The following is a 21,365-nucleotide window of genomic DNA, read 5'->3' as shown; positions in this document are numbered from 1 at the left end:
TCTGCCATGCGCCCAAACAGTGGTTTACCCCCACATATGGGGTATCAGCGTACTCAGTACAGATTGTACAACAATGTTTGGCATCCATTTTATCCTGTTACCCTTGGTAAAATAAAACAAATTGGAGCTGAAATAAATTTTGTGTGAAAAAAAGTTAAATATTCATTTTTATTTAAACATTCCAAAAATTCCTGTGAAACCCCTGAAGGGTTAATAAACTTCTTGAATGTGGTTTTGAGCACCTTGAGGGGTGCAGTTTTTAGAATGGTGTCACACTTGGGTATTTTCTATCATATAGACCCCTCAAAATGACATCAAATGAGATGTGGTCCCTAAAAAAAAATGGTGTTGTAAAAATGAGAAATTGCAGGTCAACTTTGAACTCTTATAACTCCCTAACAAAAAAAAATTTTGGTTCCAAAATTGTGCTGATGTAAAGGAGACATGTGGGAAATGTTACTTATTAAGTATTTTGCGTGACATATCTCTGTGATTTAAGGGCATAAAAATTTAAAGTTGGAAAATTGCGAAATTTTCAAAATTTTCGCCAAATTTCCGTTTTTTTCACAAATAAACGCAAGTTATATCGAATAAATGTTACTACTAAAATGAAGTACAATATGTCACGAGAAAACAATGTCAGAATCGCCAAGATCCGTTGAAGCGTTCCAGAGTTATAACCTCATAAAGGGACAGTGGTCAGAATTGTAAAAATTGGCCCGGTCATTAACGTGCAAACCACCCTCGGGGCTTAAGGGGTTAATATACTTCTTGAATGTGGTTTTGAGCATTTTGAGGGGTGCAGCTTTTTGAATGGTATCACTTTTGGGTACTTTCCATCATATAGAGCCCTCAAAATCACTTCAAATGTACTGGTTCCCTAAAAAAATGGTTTGCAAATTTTGTTGAAAAAATGAGAACTCACTGGTCAATTTTTAACCCTTATAATCTCCTAACAAAAAAAAATAATGTTTCAAAACTTGTGCTGATGTAAAGTAGACATGTGGGAAATGTTATTTATGTGTGATATAATTCTCTGATTTAAGGGTATAAAAATTAAAAGTTTGAAAACTGCAAAATTTTCAAAATTTTCAGCTTTTTATTAAATAAACGCAAGTTATATCAAACAAATTTTACCGCTATTGTAAAGTACAATATGTCACAAAAAAAAACAGAATCAGTGGGATCCGTTGATGTGTTCAAGACTTATTACCTCATAAAGTGACACTGATCAGAATTGTAAAATTTGGCCTGGTAAAATCGGTATTCAGTGGCAACAGATTTTTACAGCATTGAAACAGGAGATTGCAGTTAGTACTGATGAGATTCTATGGAGAGGGAGGAGCGACAATCAGAGCTGAGCTCCTCCCTCTTCCCCCTCACGCCTACAGTGAATTTCATTAGTAGTAACTGTCATCTCCTATTTCAATACTGTAACAATCTGTCTTCAGTGAACACAGATTTTACCCGAGAATTGAGAATCAGGGCTGTGCAGTCGGAGTTGGAGTTGTGGAGTCGGAATCAGAGCCCAATTTGGTGGAGTCGGAGTCAGTGTCATGGAAATTGAAGTGTCGGAGTCGGAGGTTTGGCTTACCAACTCCACAGTTGCAGTTGTGGAGTCGGAGTCCATTTTGGTGGAGTTGGAGTCGGTGTTAGAGTCATGGAAATTGAGGAGTCGGAGGTTTGGCTTACCGACTCCACAGCCCTGATTTTAATAATTTATTTTCATGCAAATTAATAATTTATGAAATATAAATTAAATTGACTGTTACTTTTTAAGTGGTAAAAAAAATTCTGAAAATTGTAAAAAAAAATTTTGGAGCTTCTGTCGCCGTTTTCATTATTCAGGATATGAGGCTTATTTTTTGTGCCCAGAGCAGATATTTTTACTGAAACCATTTTGGGTTAGACATGATCTTTTAATCTCCTCTTATTTCACTGTATTGCCATGTTGTGGTGTCTCCAAAAAAAAATCGGAATTCTGAGGCTTTGATTCCTTTTCTTGTTCCGTTTACCGATTTAATGAATTTATACTTAGACTAGACAGTCTTGTAATGACCCAGATTTATCATAGTAGTTCATAAATTTGGTGCATTTTTAGACTTTCTAGCTGTCTGTGTACAAACCCCCCACAAGTGACCTCATTTTGGAAACTACAGCTCTCAGGAAATTCATCTAGGGGTGTAGTTAGCATTTTTCACTCTCAGGGAATTCACACAATTGTATAACATTTGAAAAGGGAAAATACCATTATTTTCCATTAAAATGTTGCTTTGGCTCAAAGTTCTAAATTTTCAGAAGGGATAGTAGGAGAAAACAAATGTTACAACTTGTTACCCAATTTCTTCTGAGTGCGCCAATACCCCTTCTTATGTAGTCGAAAACTAGTTTTGAGGCCTAGTGCAAAGCTCAGAAGGAAAGAGGCGCCATATTGGAGTTCAGATTTCTCTGGAATGGTTTGAGGGTGCTATGTCACATTAGTAGAGCCCCTGAGGTGCCCGAACACCAGAACCCCCCATGAGTGACCCCATTTTAGAAACTACACCTCTCAATGAATTCATCTAGGGGTGCAGTGATCATGTTCACGCCACGGGTGGGTCACTGAATTTTATACCATTGGTTGGTGAATAAAAAATAATTACATTTTAGCCACAAAAAATGTTGTTTTAGCCCCAAATTTTACATTTTCACATGGGAAAATGTGGAAAATTAACACCAAAATTTTTCACACAATTTCTGCTGAACATGGAAATACCCAGTAGGTGGCTGTACAGTGCTGCTTTCCCATACGTGGAGACTCGATAGGGACGGAGCGCTATTTGACATGTCTTAGAATAGTTTGTGGGCTCAATATACAGAGCCCCTAAGCGTCAGAAGAATAGAATCCCCCTCAAGTGACCCTGTTTTGGAAATGACTCTCTTAGACCATGCTTCTGGTATGGTCTAACAGGCTTGCTGCAGCTGGTAGACCCGGTGGGGGCCGATTGGAACGATCAGAAGGGAGATATCGATTGCAACATTTAGGTCACTAAAAGGCCCAAGGTTGTGGTGCGGGCACAGCTCATGGCCATGACAGTTGGATCGTGGCAATCGCATGGAAACAGCTCCTGTGTCTGCACAATCGCTATGACTTACATTTATGTCATCGGTCGCGAACCCCTTCCCAACTATGACATGAACTTACACCAAAGGTCATGAAGGGGTTAAAGACAAGGGAGGAAAAGCCAGTTCATCACTGAATCTAGTAAAAAATTTTCAGCGTAAAAAAACTGTGCTTCTTTGTTTTCGTTCACACGTTCAGTATTTGGTTTGTTTTTTAAGTTTTCGAGTGATTATAAGGCTACGTTCCCACAATGAGCTTTAATTGAGTTTTTGATGTCGCAGATTTTCTGCATCAGTTCTGCATCCATTACGTAATATAGATTACTTGCATTTTTTTAAAAATATGCAGCGTAAAAAACTCATCATGGGAACGTAGCCTTACAGGGAATGGGAACTGACTCTGATATTTTATTTTATCTCATCCCACGCTATATGGCAGTCATGTTAGTAGTAAAATATGCACATAATTAGTTTTCGTAATTTATCATAGCTGATAATAATAAAAGAAAATATTTATCAGTCAATGACTATTTGTGATTGTTTGTTCTCATTGTATTTAGCCGTAAGATTATCTAAGTACTTATGTTTGTCACATTTAAGTAACTACCGTGTCAATCACTACAATGAGATCCTGAAAGCCTGTCACTGATAATCGCTTCGCCTGGTGCCCTGAGGGTCTGCACCTTTCCTCCGCCACATGTGTGCACCATTTGCACATTACTTCTATAATATGACAATAAACAACATTTCCAAATGTTATACGTACAAAAACAGCTCTGACTTGTTCACCCTTATCATTCGAAGACCTCCATAAATCAGAATCTAGCAATGAGAAGATCTCATGTCATGGAAAGCCATTCAAATAAAAGAGGCTCAGCTGCAATCCCAAACACAACCTATGAACAGTAGGGGCGCTGTTTTTGAAAAAGCAGACCCTTTTGCCTCATTTCACAGAACCTGCAACATTTTTATCACTTGCACAAATAATGACATTTTATCTATTTATCAGCTACAATAATACCAGACAAGTACAATAATTTTCTCTATTTTTCAGTGTTGGATATGTTCCTGCTTTATATCCCATTTCAATACAAAAAGCAATGATTAAGAAGTTGTAGCTTAGCTAGCTTGTGTACTCGGTGCATGAGGTTAAGATCTACCTCTTGTCTCATGAGTAGTCAGACTAATGCTAGGGCTACACGAGGACACAGAGCGGGTGAAATAAGTGTTGAAAACGTCACCTATTTTCTAAGTAAATATATTTCTAAAGGTGCTACTGATATGGAATTCTCACCAGATATCAAGAACTACCCATCCAATTCAAACAGGCAAAGAAATCAAACTACAGATGTCCATAAATTACATGGAAATGTTTGGGCACCACTGGTCAAAATTACTGTTATTGTGAACAGTTAAGCAAGTTGAAGATTAAATAATCTCTAAAAGGCCTAAAGTTACAGAATACACATTTCTTTTGTATTTTAGGCAAAAATATAAATATATTGTAATTTTTTATATTTAAAAAATTACAAAAAGGAAAATGGTCCGATGCAAAACTTTGGGCACCCTTGCAGATTTCTGTGCTCAGACCTTAATTAGCCTGTTAGGGTTAAGGCTTGTTTACTATCATCCTTAGGAAAGGTCAGGTGATGCAAATTTCCCAGCTCTATAAAAACCCAGCCTCCTCTAACCTCCTACCAAAAAACAGCAGCCATGGGTTATTCTAAGCAGATTCCTAGTCCTCTGAATATGGTGGAGGCTCACAAAGCAGGAGAAGGCTATAAAGAGATAGCAAAGTGTGTTCAAGATGCCCTTTCATCAGTTCAAAATGTAATTGAGAAATGGCAGTTATCAGGAACAGTGGAGGTCAAGATAAGGTCTGGAAGACCAAGCAAAATTTAAGTGAGAGCTGCTCATGGGATTGCTAGAGAGGCAAATCAGAATAGAAGCAAAAGACCTTCAGAAAGATTTGTCAGACTCTGGAGTTCTGGTACATTGTTCTACTGTTCAGAGACACCTGCACAAATACAGCGTTAATGGAAGAGTCAGAAGAAGAAAATCTCACCTGTGTCCTCACAATAAAACTCAGTACATCCGCAGCGTCCAACCCGCAGCGGCCACATGTTACAGCATAGTTGATGGGATTTGAAGAAATCCCATCTACACTATGCGTGCAGGGATGCCTTCAGCTTCCCTGTGGAGACGGACATGAGGTGCGTCTTTTAAGACTGCAGCATGCCTATGTATCTTGCGGAGATGCTCAGTCTCCGCAAGATACATTTCCCGTCCAATTTATTGGGCGCTGTGATTTCGCACGGTTCAATGAACACATGCGGAATCACCTGCGTTCAAAAGCCGGCAGCACTTTGGACAGAACGGACATGTTCTGCGTCCAAGGCAGTGCCGGTTCCTGACCTTGGGAACATACCCTAATGCACTGTGGAAACAAGTCCTATGGACCACTGAGATTAAAATAGAACTCTTTAGCCATAATGATCAAAGGTATGTGTGGAGAAAAAAGGGCAGAGAATTTCAGGAAAATAACATCTTGCCAACCATTATGCATGGGGGTAGATCAATCATGCTTTGTGGTTGTGTTGCAGCCAATGGCTCGGGGAACATTTCATTGATAAAAAGAAGAATGGATTCAATGAAATTTCAACAAATTCTTGTTGCAGTCATAAGGCCATCTGTAAAAAAGCTGAAGTAGAAAAGAGGATGGCTTCTACAAATGGATAATGATCCTAAACACACATCAAAATCCACAATAGACGACCTCAAAAGGCGCAAACTGAAGGTTTTACAATGGCCCTCACAGTCCCCTGATCTGAACAGCATTGAAAATCTGTGGCTAGACCTCAAAATAGCAGAGGATGCAAGGTGACTCAGGGATCTCACAGAACTGTGAGAATTTTCCACGGAAGAATGGATGAAAATCCCTTAAACAATAATTTAAAGACTCTTGGTTGGCTACAAAAAGCGTTTACAAGCTGTTATACTTTCAAAAGCGGGTGCTATTAGTTACAAACCATGCAAGGTGTTTTTTTGTGATTTTTAAAATGTAAAAGATGCTTTTTTTTTCTTATTTGCCTAAGATACAAAGGAAATGTGTCAAATTTATCTTTAACCCTTTTAGACATCATTTCATCCTCAATTTGCTTAACTGTTCACCATAACAAAAATTTTGACCAGGGGTGCCCAAAGTTTTACATGCCACTGTATGTGTAATAATAACGGACGCAGGGACAAAGTAATGAACACATGAAGAATGAAAGGTGCAAAATGCCATGGAAAGTCCTGACACCAGCTGAAATCTATCAGTGATTAGAAAGCAATTCTGCCACTTAGTGAAAAATAATATCAGCTGGTTCAACTGATGGCCTATAAAAGGGTGTCTCATTACCAAGGTGTCACACAAGAAACATCTCATAATGGGTAAAACCAGTGGGCTGCCTCAAGACCTTTGCAACCTTATTGCTGCAAAACATACTGATAACCTATAAAAAGGTATCTCATTACCAAGGTGCAACAGAAAAAAACGGAAGGAGCTCTATGTGTGAATCAGTCTGAGGAAAAGTAAACACCTTGGTGTACTGGGATTTGCTCACCTGAAGTGGTAGAGCTGAACAGGCACAACACTGTAAAGGACTCATTTGGATCGACCCAGGCTTCTGCTCTGATTGCCCTTTCCAATTACCTAGGCAAGGAACTGATATTAGAGCCAGGAGAGGAAGGGGCAACAAACCAATTGAAGGTAAAAGGTTTCATTTGGTTGTAGAACTATGCGTTTCGGGGGTGGACCGTCCCCTTCATCAGGTAGGGGTAAACAGGAAGTCACGTACGATCTTTATAGCGATCAAAAGTGACATAACAGGTACAATTGAGTTTGTTAACCCTGTTCTTCAGATGTAGAACCCCAACCGCAGGTCGAGGGGAAACAGATTACAAAAAACCTCAAATGATAGATAAAAATAGAAAAAAAATTACAATGATACAAATTACACAATGATTATTATAATAATAAAACAGTGTTATCACAGCTATGAAATCATGATTAGTACTAGATTATCCTCTAGGCATTCATTAAGACCCTTAGGATAAAATGTGGATAATTTAAATATCCAGAATGATTCCCTATTGATACATTTCTGGAATCTATCTATAAATTTATCAGAAATATGCTCTAATATTAATAGCTGTAAACTGTTGTTTTTTTTTTTATGTTCATGGAGAAAAGCTCTAGACATCTGTGATTTGTTTCTCCAGCCTGATGTTGGATCAATGTTTCTTCACTCTGATATGAACCACATATTGCAGGGTGCAACTACATTGAAGCAAATAAACTACAAAGGAGGTATTACAATTCAGAAATTGCTGGAAAAAAAATTCTTCTGTAGATGAAAAATTCCTACAACTATTTAGCAACATTGGCATTTAGGCGCCCCACAACAATAAGTCTCTGAACAATTCGGAAAAGAGGGATAACTGGCCATTAATCTGTGGCAATGCTCTCTTATTACTAATCCGACTCGGTGCAATATGTTTTTTTTTAATTCATATTCTTCCTAAAAACTACATTTGGATTTTTGAGTGAGATCTTAGGTCCTTTTTCAGTATAAACCAGTTTTTATTAAGTGTCTCCCTATTCCTGCCATGGAACTTAGTAAAGGTGGTGACAAAACTATATTTAAATTTATTGCAATCTGGAGAATTCTTTCCTTGTGTCCGATTGTCCTCAGATTAAATGTTAGTTAGGCAATCAGCCTGTTTCAACTTTCTCGTTCTTTTATGAGCATCTCTCAAAATATCAGTGGGGTATGCTTATTCCTTCTAAAAATCACCATCATTCATGCAATTTTCCCTCTTGTGCCAATACTTACCATAAGGTACATTGTTAATCCATTTTGGAAAATGTCCACTGAAAAAATCCAGATAGCTGCTGACATCCGAATTTCTGAAATGAGTAGATGTGCGGATCCCGTCATTATTGTTTCTTGAAAATACCAGATCCAAAACTTAAATCCTTGATTCTGAGTAAGAGAAGGAATAGTCTAAACCCCACAGATTTTGGTTCAATTTATCAGCAAATGCTTGACCCCTGGATGTCATGGGTCAGCTAAAATGCTCGAGTGCTCGGTACTGGATTTGAGCAGGTCGGATGCTCGGACGGGCTTGACTCGAGTAACGAGTATAATGGAAGTCAATGGGAAACCCAAGCATTTTTCCAGAAGACCCTAACAGGAGGGCTGGGGAGGCAGGAAAATCACTGAAATGGATGGAAACAGCACTCAACTGGCATGGGAGCAGAATGGGGAAGAACCCTGGAAGCATCTCTGACTCCCATATTACTGCTGAAAACAATGCTGTCAGTGTCAGGACTCTGTTGACGGGTGACCTGGGACCAGGGGCTCTTTCTCTGTCCCTAACACTAGTGGGCGCCCTAGCTCACTCTGTTCCCTGGGTTACTTCTGAAGGTGAAGATGCCGGGGCCAAATACCGTGCCTTATCTCCTGAGTCTGCTCTTCATCTGTACCCTTCCCCCACCTAGGGAACAAAGGAGTAGCAGTGCAATGTAATACACTAACCAGATGAACAAGGTAACACGAACAGGGAAAATGGAAAATACCAAACATATAAATATACACTGACATATAACAGAGGAATGCATCGGGAGTGGAGGATGGGGTAACACCAAAGTAGGATAAGAAAGGGGATTATTACACACTCAAAAACTAGCAACAATCATAGATAAATCCACCAAACGCCTTTTCTTAAAAACCACCAACACCTCTCCTCCCAGCCATGCAGCATAAGCTAGCTCTGAGGATGTGTGTCAGTCAGGATCCAGATTAAATAGGGGATAAGAGTGGCTAACTGTTCTCAGCTTAGAGCCCTAGATCCGGAGCTCTCAGAAGAGCAAATTAACCCCTGCACTGCCTAAATAAATTTACACAGTTTAAAAAGAAGCACAGGAGTAGGATCAGTGGTCTTCTGTCTCCTCCCAGTGACAGTCAGAGGGTTACACCACTTTAATGGACTGACAATAAATCATAGAAAACCAAAGATAAAATGGATTTTACAGGTAAAAATGTTAGGAAACATTCTTCCTGCATAATGACTTGTATATAAGGCAAAATAAATAAGAGAACAAAATGCCTCCTACACACCTTAATAGCTGGGCCATCTCTCATTGTATTTCCCTGTCTCCTACGACTACAGTGGATGACAAAGTAGAGGGGGAAAAAACTAAACCCACTGACAAATATAATTGTACCATTTTCCTACTTATAGATTCACATATAGAACTGGCCTATTTAAATGACTCTTCCCAAAAATATAAAGAGAACCAACAAGAGAATATAGGAAGCAACTGTTAAAGGTCTAAAATTAACAAATTTTTATTAAATTCACAGAAAATTTTTTTTTTTTGGATTACATATTACAGATAACGTTAAAATATACTGTCCTCAAGAAAATGCACATGCAAAATATGACCACAAGTGCATAGCCATGCAAAGCAACCGCATTAAGTCTTCAAATTAGTAGCAAAGAAATGCCCAAAGGCAAAGAAGTAGAGACGTATAGTGCAATACTGTAATAAGCCTATTTAAGATGACCAATAGTGCGCCCTCAGTGCATATAGATATCTCTGTTACCCTTCTTTATAATATGTGGAAAAGTATTTTGACCCTAGCTGCCATGTTATTAAAGTGCCTAGTGCTTAATGAGAAGAGCCTCTCCTAATAGCTACTACATGGCAGATATTACAGGCCTCACACTGTATTAAAGAGGATAGTGACTTTAGCATGTCTCATACATTTTAAGGCTGAGTAATGATGGAATACGAATGCTATACATGACCTGCACGTGCTGTCCTGATGGCCCCAACGCGCGTTTCGCGTCCTGCTTCGTCCGGTTCGTACGTTCTGGCTTCGTAGTGTTCTGGCTTCAAGAGCGGTGTCCTGCCCCCTTGCAAATATAGAACAGGAAGCTAGGTCTCATGGATGAAAATGTTTGCCGTGCTACCGCAGCAGGCACAGTTTTGCTTGGCCCACAGCCTAGGCCTCTACGTGCACCACCAGCAGCACATCCGCTACCCCTTCCCTTACCACATACCTTGAACATTTTAAATGAAATATATAATATATACCTGCAAACTTTCCAGTATTAATAGGGAAAAGAAAATATGTAGCGTAAAAAAGGACTTTTGTTTTTTGGTTGTAGCAGCAGGATACATATGAAAGGACTGTAAGGCAATTAATCCTGCCTATATGCCTCTGATCCAAAACTATCCCTCCTCCACCACCTATCCCTACACTGAATGCAGGTAACAGCGGTTTTACTAGAGAAAGATCAGTATATAGCTCTGAAAAGGACAGTTATTTTAATGGTGCAGCAGCGGTATACAAGTACTGCCATAGCAATTAAACCTGACCTATAAGCCTGCTCTTATCTAAGCTTGCTCTCCTAGATCAAGCATCGCATCTCCGGGTGCCATGTATGGCAGGCAATCCGTGTATGTTTATTGGTTGTCCAACAGGCGCGAAACATGCATGGTGGGGACTCGAGCATGGTGCTCGAGCACCTGAGATAGTCGATCAAGTAACGAGCGCACCCGAGCATCAAGTATAAAGTAGTAGTGAGTGAGCACACTTGCTCATCACTAATGACAACCCATTGGCAAGTTTTGCAAAGAGCTGGCGATGACACCGCCTCTTGCATATCATACTATCATATCCACAAGGGCAGAGGTGTCAAACTGCATTCCTCGAGGGCCGCAAACAGTTCATATTTTCAGGATTTCCTTGTATTGCACAAGGTGCTGGAATCATTCTGTGCAGGTGATTAAATTATCACCTGTGCAATACAAGGAAATCCTGAAAACATGACCTGTTTGCGGCCCTTGAGGAATGCAGTTTGACACCTCTGCACAAGGGTGTAATATTATGCTCTGATGGCCGACTTGTCTGGGTAAAACAATGCCTCATCGACTGGTTTAAGGCCTGATTAGCATATAAATTGCACAATTTATACAGACTTTTTATAAAAAATGGATCTTGGTGTTAAACACTATAGAGGGCTGAATCGGCAGGGTATTTAGCAAAAAATAGTCTACTGCTGGTGGGTTAGAGGGCATGGGGAACCTGTCAGTTTCCCTTTAAATGCGAGTTGCATGCAACTGATCTTCAATTTGGTGATTTTTTTACAGCTATAAAATAGTTGTGCAACAAGTCACAGCTAAGTTGCATGGATGTTTATGGTTGTGCGACTTGTCTGAGAATTTCTATTGAGACTTGTCTGTGAGCCACAGCCTTATGCTTTTACTCTTCCCTATATATATAAGGTCTAAGGGACAGATGTAGGGGGTCATATTGAAGAGTATGAGCACATGTAGCGCTTGCAGATTATCAATATTCTGCTAATATAATCCTGATACCAGTAACATAGGGGGACGTTCAAAAGGATCTGCCACTAGCTTAAAAATGAGAGTTAAATGACTTTTAAAAATCTCTAAACTTCCCTGATTTTGGCAGTTTTGTCCTTTTTTGTGCTGTGTGGCTCCATTACAAAGCTATTCACATTTGTTTCCTCTGGAGTTCAATATGTGAAGTCTCTGCAGTGCAACTCGGCGTTTCTCCTCTCGGGTATTTCACCCTTTCCTTCCAGACACTGTTAATCACGGTTTGTCAGCTGATCTATCAGTCTTGCAGTCTCTGATGCTGCTGAGCTGTGATTGGCAGCATCTGGGAGGGAGAGGTGAAGGCACACGCCCCCAGAGAAGACTCTTGAGAAACGTCCAGTTGGACTACAAGCAGAGATTTCACATACTGCGCTCCAAAAAGAACAGATATAAATATCTCTGCAATGGAGCGCCGCAGCACAAAACAGAAAAGAGAGGTAGAATCATGGGAACACAGAGATTTTAGTTTTACAAGTTATTTAACTCAATTTGTTTGATTAAGGTCCTATTTAAGGGGAGTACAGACACTATTATGGTGGCTCAGTGGTTAGTACTATTGCTTTGCAGCACTTTTGTTTTATATGGAATTTGTGAGGCATTCTTCCAGGCACTTTGGTTTTCTCTCACTCTCCCAAAAGATACTGGTTATTACCAGTTATCCATACTAGTTATTTGGCTTCCGAAGAAATTGGTTCCATATCTACAGTATATGTCTGAAATATTGCAATTAGATTCTGACTGTAGAGATGGCAGTCCATGAATTATGGCTTATGAGTTATGGCAATCTCTGTACAACACTGCCAAATATATTAGGGCTAGTACCAAATGTAACACTGACATTTCCATGGAGTAATAAATGGGTTGAGTAATGAAACAAATACACAAGGAAAGAGATGAATTGCTGAAAATCCAGCCCCTACCACATGTCATTCTTGTTTATTTAGCTTGGCTCCGGAGACATTGCAGTTTCCTCCAGCGTTTGTGTTTTACGTGTTTTGCGAAAAAATGATACATAGTATTTACAAAATGTTTACCACTGCAGAGAAAGTACAGCAAGTGTGTGTTCAACTCTCAAACCCTTTTATTTTAATCTGCAGATATACTGTAGGGTTAATGTACATTTTCTTTTAATCTGCAGATATAAAGTTATTCTGCATTTTATTTTATGTGGAGGGTATAGGGTTAATCTGCAGGTTAATAGCATTGCAAAGCTGGGAGAAAATAAACTTTATTAATCCCGGGAGCTGCCGGCTTTCAGTTATAGAGGTGTGCACAGAGAGATTTCAGTAACTGCTCACTATACTGTGAGCGGCAGCAGTAAGCACATCTTGGCACTTTGATTGACAGCTCAGGATGCAGTGCGTCTGTGCAGACCCGGCTGTCAATCAAAATGCACGGGTGCGTGAGCGATCAATGTACCCTCTCCAGGCATGTCTCTATAACTGAAAGCCGGTGGCTCTCGGGAGGGATAAAAGATAATTTTCTCCTGATAGCCCCTCTTTCAGCATTGTAACACTACTACCATGTTGAATAACCCTATATCTGCAAATTATTAGCATTTGGGGATGCAATATATTCCCTTTAAAGGGCTTTATTTCTCCCTTACATCTTGGTTTCGATTTATAGCAGAAACCACAAAGCATTGCATTATTGACCATATGATGGACACCAGCGTCACTTCATAGAGCCCATTGACATTTCTGGATCTCTTTTTGGTATTTGTCTGTATGGAGTCAGGATAAATCCATTACTTTAATCCATTTACGATCGCCATTACTTTATGGTATAATAGGCATGAAAATTAATCTTTCTACTGTTTTGGCACCATCTCTTACTGTTTACTATGTAGCAGTAACGATGCAGAAGACAGATGTCACCAGGTGGTGCTATCCAAAATACTTCTGGCGCTAAGGAACAAACATGGTAAGGGGACAGATCTAAAGTGTATTATGCTGTAGGTATCTCTACTGTTCTGGGTCACAAAGAAAAACTTAAGGGTGACATGTTTTGTATCTATAAAATGAGCAGCATTAGTTATGCAAAAGATTAAAGGGAACCTGTCACCCCGTTTTTTCAAGATGAGCTAAAAATAGCGCTAAATAGGGGCAGAGCTGTACTTTACATTAGTGTATTTTGTGAGCCTTTATTCCCCACCTATGCTGCTGAAATACCTTTGTAAAGGTCACTCACGCTGGTCAGGTCATATGGGCGTGGTGACAGCGCTGTTTCTCCCCCAGATCAACGTTGGTGGCGTAGTGGTGTGCGCATGTCCAACTGGTAAATCCACTGCGCAGCTTGAAGGAAAATAGCGCGATCTGCGCTATTCAGCCGTTTATCGGTGGGCGCGGCCATCTTTGTGAGGCCGCGCGTGCGCAGATGGTTCTTCTCGGCTTCCCAGGGCTTCAGGAAAATGGCCACGGGATGCCGCGCGTGCTCAGATGGCGATCGCGGCGGCCATTTTCCTGCAGCGGAGATGCGAACTCGGCTTCAGGAAAATGGCCGCCGAGATCTTCATGTGCGCACGCGCGGCATCCCGCGGCCATTTTCCTGAAGCCCTGGGAAGCCGAGAAGCACCATCTGCGCACGCGCGGCCTCACAAAGATGGCCGCGCCCACCGATAAACGGCTGAATAGTGCAGATCGCGCTATTTTCCTTCAAGCTGCGCAGTGGATTCGCCAGTTGGACATGCGCACACCACTACGCCACCAACGGAGATCTGGGGGAGAAACAGCGCTGTCACCACGCCCATATGACCTGACCAGCGTGAGTGACAGCCCAAAACGGCGACTTTACAAAGGTATTTCGGCAGCATAGGTGGGGAATAAAGGCTCACAAAATACACTAATGTAAAGCACAGCTCTGCCCCTATTTAACGGTATTTGTAGCTCATCTTGAAAAAACAGGGTGACAGGTTCCCTTTAAAGTGGGTGCTAAACTTTTAAACGTTTTTTGATATGTTTAGTAATGTTGAGTTTGATCAAAGTGATGAACTGGCTCAACAGAAAGTAAGTGGGTCTAAACATTGCTTTGTGCTCGAAGATAAGTTGAATGCTTCTGCCCCTTGGATTGAGCTGGACACTCAGAGAAGCTACAACATTTTGTAAAAGTTTACTTACCCTTTAATTAATTAATTAAGGTGATTGATGGTGGTCCAAGGGCCACAGTATGAGAACAATAAATGTAATCACTGATGACTTCAGATGGCCACTCATGGCATGCCGCAGAGCTATATGCACCTTGATGGAATCATTATTGTAAAGACATGCTACAGTAAAATTACCATAGCGAATTTAATAAGACAACATTGCTGAGATAGAATTCCAAGTAACATTTTCAGAAAATCCTGTTTTAGTTTCATTCCTAGTTTACTACATCATCTTTCTGTTGATGCGTGTCAGTAAACGAGCAGAGAACATTTTTTATATTTTGCAGTCCGCATGACAATCCCTGGCTTGCCCTTCGGGGTTATCCAGCCCACACAACCTCTAGCTTCCTATCTATATATATAATTGTCTAAGGGTTTGTCTGTCTGTCCTGGAAATCCCGCGTCGCTGATTGGTCGAGGCCGCCAGGCCTCGACCAATCAGCGACGGGCACAGTCTGCCGCGAATTCTGGAATCATCATTGTCCTCCACTGCTGTCAAGTGCCGCCATTGTGTTGTCTAAGGGTCTAATTGTCTATTCTATTCTAGAATACCCGATGCGTTTGAATCGGGGCAACATCTAGTGGTCTTATAATCTGGTTCTACACAGGGGTCCTGGGTACAAACCCAACTAAGGACCAGATCATCAAGTCATCAAGTCTGTAGGTATCCTCCCTGTTTGTAGGAGATTCCTATGTATCGTGAGCGCCATTCATTCCTTATCCATTGTAAATAAACACAACAAAGCCAGGTCATACAAAAATTGTTTAATGCATTAATGTTCTGGGTTCATATCTAACCCAGGGGATCATCGGAAAGGGGTTTATATATGCAAAGTAATGGAAATAGAACAGCAGAAAAATGAAAACAGTAATGAAAATTACTACATCAGTAATTACGAGGATATATAATGATATTTTTACATATATTTGTAATTATTCGTCAATAATCGCAATTTCTTTTTCCTCAGTCACAGTCAGATGATGAAAATCTGCCATGTAATTTGGAGAAAGAAGACCACTCTTCCCCAAGCCCTCCCTCAACTCCATCTGTGTGCTCCCCACCATCTTCCTCTTCCTCTTCTGTACCTTCAGATGGGAAGAACATCTGCTCCAGTTGTGGGTTGGAGATCCTAGACAGATACCTGCTCAAGGTACGGATTTTGTACATTATTAGAACCACTGATCTTAAAAGTACAAATCAACGGTTACTGGTGCTACATGGAAAATGTTCATGGGTCAATGCAAAAAAGTAAGTGGTGGGTTAGGTGGGTTGACGGGGTTTAACCTGGTCCACAAGTCACTGGTCCAAGCTGTGTGTGACCCCACAACCGAGATTTGGAGACGCCCTTCTCAACTGAATACTGCCATTATATCATTTATGGTTCACCGTCAGCGGGTATATGGTGCAGGTGACGGCTGAGTGTTACAGTTAGGACCTCCCTCTAACAATCATGGGTGGAGATCTGTCCGCGATCGTTGACCTGTTAAATGCCGATGCCAGGGATCAACAGTGGAATTAACATACAGCAGCATGGGAGCGCATCATTCCACGCATCCATCAGTGCGCCCGTGACGTGATCACGGATAGTCAATGGGTTGCCATGTCAGCAGGGGTTCTCCTTAAGACCTCCGTGCTCGTCATTATGGAGCTCCTTTGAAACTCTGCCTGTGGCCGGACTTTGAAGGAGACCATGATTTTCACTATATGCGGCCAGACTGTAGCATTGCTGTATATAGCACAAGCAATCAGACAATCACAGCTTTAAGGCCCCTAAGGGGACTAACAAATACAGTGAAATGTGGAAAAAATAAAAAATAAAAAAGCATAAAAGTTGAAATCACCCCTTCCCAACATTAAAAATAAAGATAGTAAAAAATACACATATAAAGGTATTGCTGCTTTCAGAAAAGTCTGAACTATCAAAATATAAAAAATAATTAACCCAATCGGTAAACATCAAGAACAACAAAATTTACGTTTTTTTGGGGTTGCTGCAATAACACAAAAAATGCTGTAACAAGCGACCAAAATGTCACGAGTCTCACGACTATCCCAAAAAAACGTCTCATCCCACACATGTGGTAAAATGAATGGTGTCATTCAAAAGTACAACTTGTCCTGCGAAAAACAGGCCCTCATCTGTCTATGTGGACAGAAAAATAAAAGAGTTATGGCTCTTGAAGGAGGGGAGGAAAAAAACGAAAAACCAAAAGCAGAAATTGGCTGCGGCTTAAGGGGTTAAATCCACATCAGTTCTTTATTTTTTTTTATCAAGATTTTTACAATCTGATGCAAATTTGAAACAAAATCAGCATTTAAGACATGAGACGTTCACTGCAGATTCGCAACAAAATACCAAATTCATATTTTCCATCATTTATGGAGCTACCCTAAGGGTAAGTGCTCACAAAGTCTTTTTCAGGCAGATTCCACCTGGAACCTGCCGGAAAAAGTGTTAAAATATGACAAAAAGAATGAACACAATGCACAGTGTTACGGATGACACCGAGGGGTCATGCAGATCCCACTTCTGTCACCAGTTTATCAGGGGACGCAACTCTGCTTCCTCCAATCATCAGGACAATTACACATTTGACTGACGACTGATGGACGCAGCTGCTTCCACTACTAGGCTGGTTATTGGGGAACTCACAGTGAGCATATGGTAGATACACCGCCGATTACAACACATGGAAGATATATATGTACTCTGGTATGGTCACTGCCAAAATAACTACTAGCTGCCACCACCAATCACTTATACAGACCGATTGGACACCCGTTACAGGTAGCATATGGCTTCAGGGGTGCGGTTTACAGAGCAAAAGGAACAGAGCTATTAAATATATATATTTAATCTAGAAGGGTAGTGTCATGATCCAGGCCGGGGTTTGCTTCTTGCTTTTCCTTCCCCAGCCTGGTTATGGAGAGGTTAAGCTTTCCTGCCTCTCTTTGGTTCGTGGGTGGCTATTTATTGGTGCCACTCCTGGTAGCATTTGTCAGTGATAGTTCCAGTCCCTGACTTGAGCAGCTGACCCGTATACACTAGTGATCCTTCTGCCTCCGATTACCCGTATATGTGCCTGACCCATTCACTCTCCCTGAGTTAGTGTGTGATTGGCTATGTACCTGAGAAAGTGGACAGGACGTCCATGAAAAGCTTAGTTTAGATTTTCGAGGACCGCAGAATTGTCGGCATCTTGAATATCCTATCCAGAAAATCTAAGTTTTAAGGGCGCTTTGCAATTATTAACATTGGAAACTGTATTTGTACTTGCGCATTTTATTAATGTTGATGTATGAAAATGAATGTACATAACATGGATGTAAAAAAATTGATTTACACACAAATGACATACAGAACAAATGGAATATGAGTGACAATACGGATGAAAAATGAAAATTTTCTATTTTTTCCCGGACAAACCTTACTCTGATCTCACAGTCATACTTTATTCCATTTGTTCCAACTATCTTGCTTGGGAACTGAATATATGATAGCAAAACATGGAGGGACGGAGTAAAGGAAGTAGGATTACAGGATCAGACTACAAAGGGTTTGTTTGTTGTCTGTTACCTTGGAGACCTGTAGAACTGTAGGATCTGTAGACACAAAAGGATAGGAATTTTGTACTACTGACTAACTGCGAATTTGCTCAGTTTTTTTTTTCCTTTGGTTTAGATGCACTGAACAAATAAAAAATATGAAATGTTTATATAGATTTTATGGTGCATAACTTTATTTACAGGGGTATGATTTTATTGACGAGATTTGTCTAAAGTGCGGGCATCTGCTCCTGACAGCAAACGGGTATTCTGTAGAATATTATTGTTCCTGTGAAGTGTTAATATTATTTGCGCAAGTTATTGTTATATTTCATAAGAATCTTTAATAAATAACGAAATGTTAAGAAACATCTTATAAAGGACACACACAGTCCTAGGATTACGCGCCAAGTGTTTTCTCTTTCTCGTACTTTTGATCAGTTTTTTTTATTTTTTTTTAAACAAAATCAAAAACATTTTGGACTTTCTTACAACACATGTGACTCACGTTATGACTTTCTCTGATAATTGCTGCAAAAGAGGAAACAGAGGGAGGGTAAAGCATGCATGATGAAATGGCAGGCGACCTTCAACCCCTCCTGGTGACTGGCAATCACTTAAAAGGGATATGTTCTCTCCATACAAAGTCGACTTTATTTTCCATTACTGGTCCATATGGACATAGTTTAAGGTTTTCCAGTTCACTTTTTTTTTTTCTCAAGGAAACAAGTGCTGGTGCTGCTTATTTTACAATCTATTTATTCACTAAATACTTTTGCAATTCGCAATGTTTTTTTTTTTGCAAAATTCAGATTTATCAAATATCTTCTCGTTTCATCACATACAAGCTAGTTTATTACTTTTTCCCAACCAATAATTCCCTGAGATTAAAAATGATCAAAACATTCGATTTAAATAGTTACGTTATTTTTAATGACCTTTTTGTGTGTTTGTAGTATGTTAATCGTACATAGCCTTGAAAAAGTATTCACACCCTGTAAACTTTTCCACACTACACCCAACACAAAGGAACAAATCTTAGCAAATTGTAAAAGAAATGATACAAGGTTTTCTAATTATTGTAAAACTATAAAACTGATAATTGTGCCGTGCATTTGTATTCATCCCCCTGAGTCACTACTTTGTAAGACCACCTTTAGCTGCAATTACTGCTTCAGTCTTTTGGGGTCTGACCCTACCAGCTTTGTATATCTAGAGGTGACATTTTTGCCCCTTCTTCTTTGCACGCTCGCTCTTGCTCAGTGATATTGGATGGAGGCCTCTGTGATCAGCAATTTTCCAGTCTTGTCACAGATTCTCAGTGTGATTTTGGTCTGGACTGTGAGTAGGCCGCTCACACACAGGAATATGCTTTGATCTAAACCATCCATTGCAGCCCTAGCAGGAGATTTAGGGTTGTTATCCTGCTGGAAGGTGAACCTACACCCTTGTCTCAAGTCTTTTTCAACGTCACTCTGGTTTTCTAAAGGATTCAGGATTGCCCTGTATTTAGCTCCATTCATCTTCCCATCAACTAACCAGCTTCCCTGCCCCTGCTGAGGAAAAGCCTCTCCACAGCATGATGCTGCCACCACCATGTGTGACAGTGGGGATGGTGTTTTCAAGGTGATATGCAGTGTTAGTTTCTGCCACACATAGCATTTTACATTTAGCCCAAAAAGTTCTCCTTTGGTCTCACCTGACCAAAGCACCTTCTCCCACATGCTTGCTGTGTCCCCTATGTGGCTATTTTCAAACGGGAATTCTTATAGTTTGCTTTTAAGACAGATTTTCTTCTTGCTGCTCTTTCATGAAGGCCTGATTTGTGGAGAATAAAACTAATAGTTGTCCCATGGACAGATTCTCCCACCTTAGTTGTGGATCTCTGCAATTCCTCCAGAGTGACCATGGGCCTCTTGGCTGCTTCTCTAATTAATGCTCTCCTTGCTTGGGACACCAGTGTAGGTGGACAGCCATGTCTTGGTCAGTTTGCAGTTGTGCCATACGCCTTTGATTTTTGGATTATGGATTGAACAGCGCTCTGTGAGATGTTTAGAACTTGTGCTTCACAAATACTTGCTACTTTGTGTTGGCATATCACATAAATCTTTTATTGACGCACACTCGGACCAAAAATAAAAACATGTGCATGAGCCCTAATACAAATTCATAAAAATATGCCAACAAACCCCATAAGAGTACCGACCATCAAAAATCAAAGCTCATACCAACTGTAAGCCATGTCTGCCAAACATCGCACTGTCCAGCACCCCAACGCGCGTTTCACATGTTGCTTCGTCAGGAGATAAGTAAAATAATTGGATTTATCCTATTTTAATGTATTTTTAGATGTAGGTTTTCAATATTTTTTGTTCAGCTTCCTATGACCTACATGTCCATATAGACGCTCAGGAAGGACGATCCTACTGACAGATTCCCTTTACAACATACAACTTGCATTGGAGTCCTGTATGACGGGTTTGGCCAATTGCTTTTGTGCATATTACTGAAATATGGACAAATAAAGATATGTAACGTCATTTTCCCTTGTATCCAGTCATCCATTATTTTTTGCCTCAGACATTGGAAGTGAAACACTATAGGGAAACTAACACCAGAACTGAATTCATAGTTTTTTTTCTTGCTGTATTTTACCTGGCATCGGGAGCACAAATTGTTCTACTTTACTGGTCTTAGAAACAAATCACATAAAACAATTGGCTGGACCCAGCTAATATATGAAGCCCTGTTAATGCACATGCATATTTCATAAAACATATTTTGCATTTCAAGGGAATCAGTCAGCAGGAGTTTTTTTCTGAGAGCAGCATAATGTAGGGCCAGAGACCCTGATTCTAGTGATGTATCACTTACTGGTCTGCTTGCTGCAGTTTGGATATAAATCACAGTTCTATCTGCTGTAGATGTTTCAGTTTCTGAATGCTGAGCTCTGTATAACCCAGGCTCCACTGCTGATTGAAAGCATTCTGTGTACATAGGCAGAGAGCTGCCATTCAGTGGTGGTAGTGAAGTTGAACCATATGTCAGCATGTTTACTAGTCCTCTAGTGATAATCTCCTGCTAATAAAACAGTGATTTAAAAAAAAAAA

The 21,365-nt window shown here is 40.2% G+C and overlaps 1 protein-coding gene across 1 annotated transcript in view; it reads left to right on the top strand.

Moving 5' to 3' along the window:
- Positions 1-21,365, top strand: part of LHX6 (LIM homeobox 6) — a 225,995-nt gene that overhangs the window by 32,246 nt on the left and 172,384 nt on the right. Inside the window, exon 2 of the mRNA XM_069755548.1 lies at positions 15,677-15,859. Within this exon, the coding sequence (XP_069611649.1) occupies positions 15,677-15,859 (183 nt within the window). The remainder of the gene's footprint in view (positions 1-15,676; positions 15,860-21,365) is intronic.

This window comes from Ranitomeya imitator, chromosome 2 (assembly GCF_032444005.1).
Source record: "Ranitomeya imitator isolate aRanImi1 chromosome 2, aRanImi1.pri, whole genome shotgun sequence".
NCBI lineage: Eukaryota > Metazoa > Chordata > Amphibia > Anura > Dendrobatidae > Ranitomeya > Ranitomeya imitator.
This window is presented reverse-complemented; position numbering and strand designations above follow the sequence as displayed.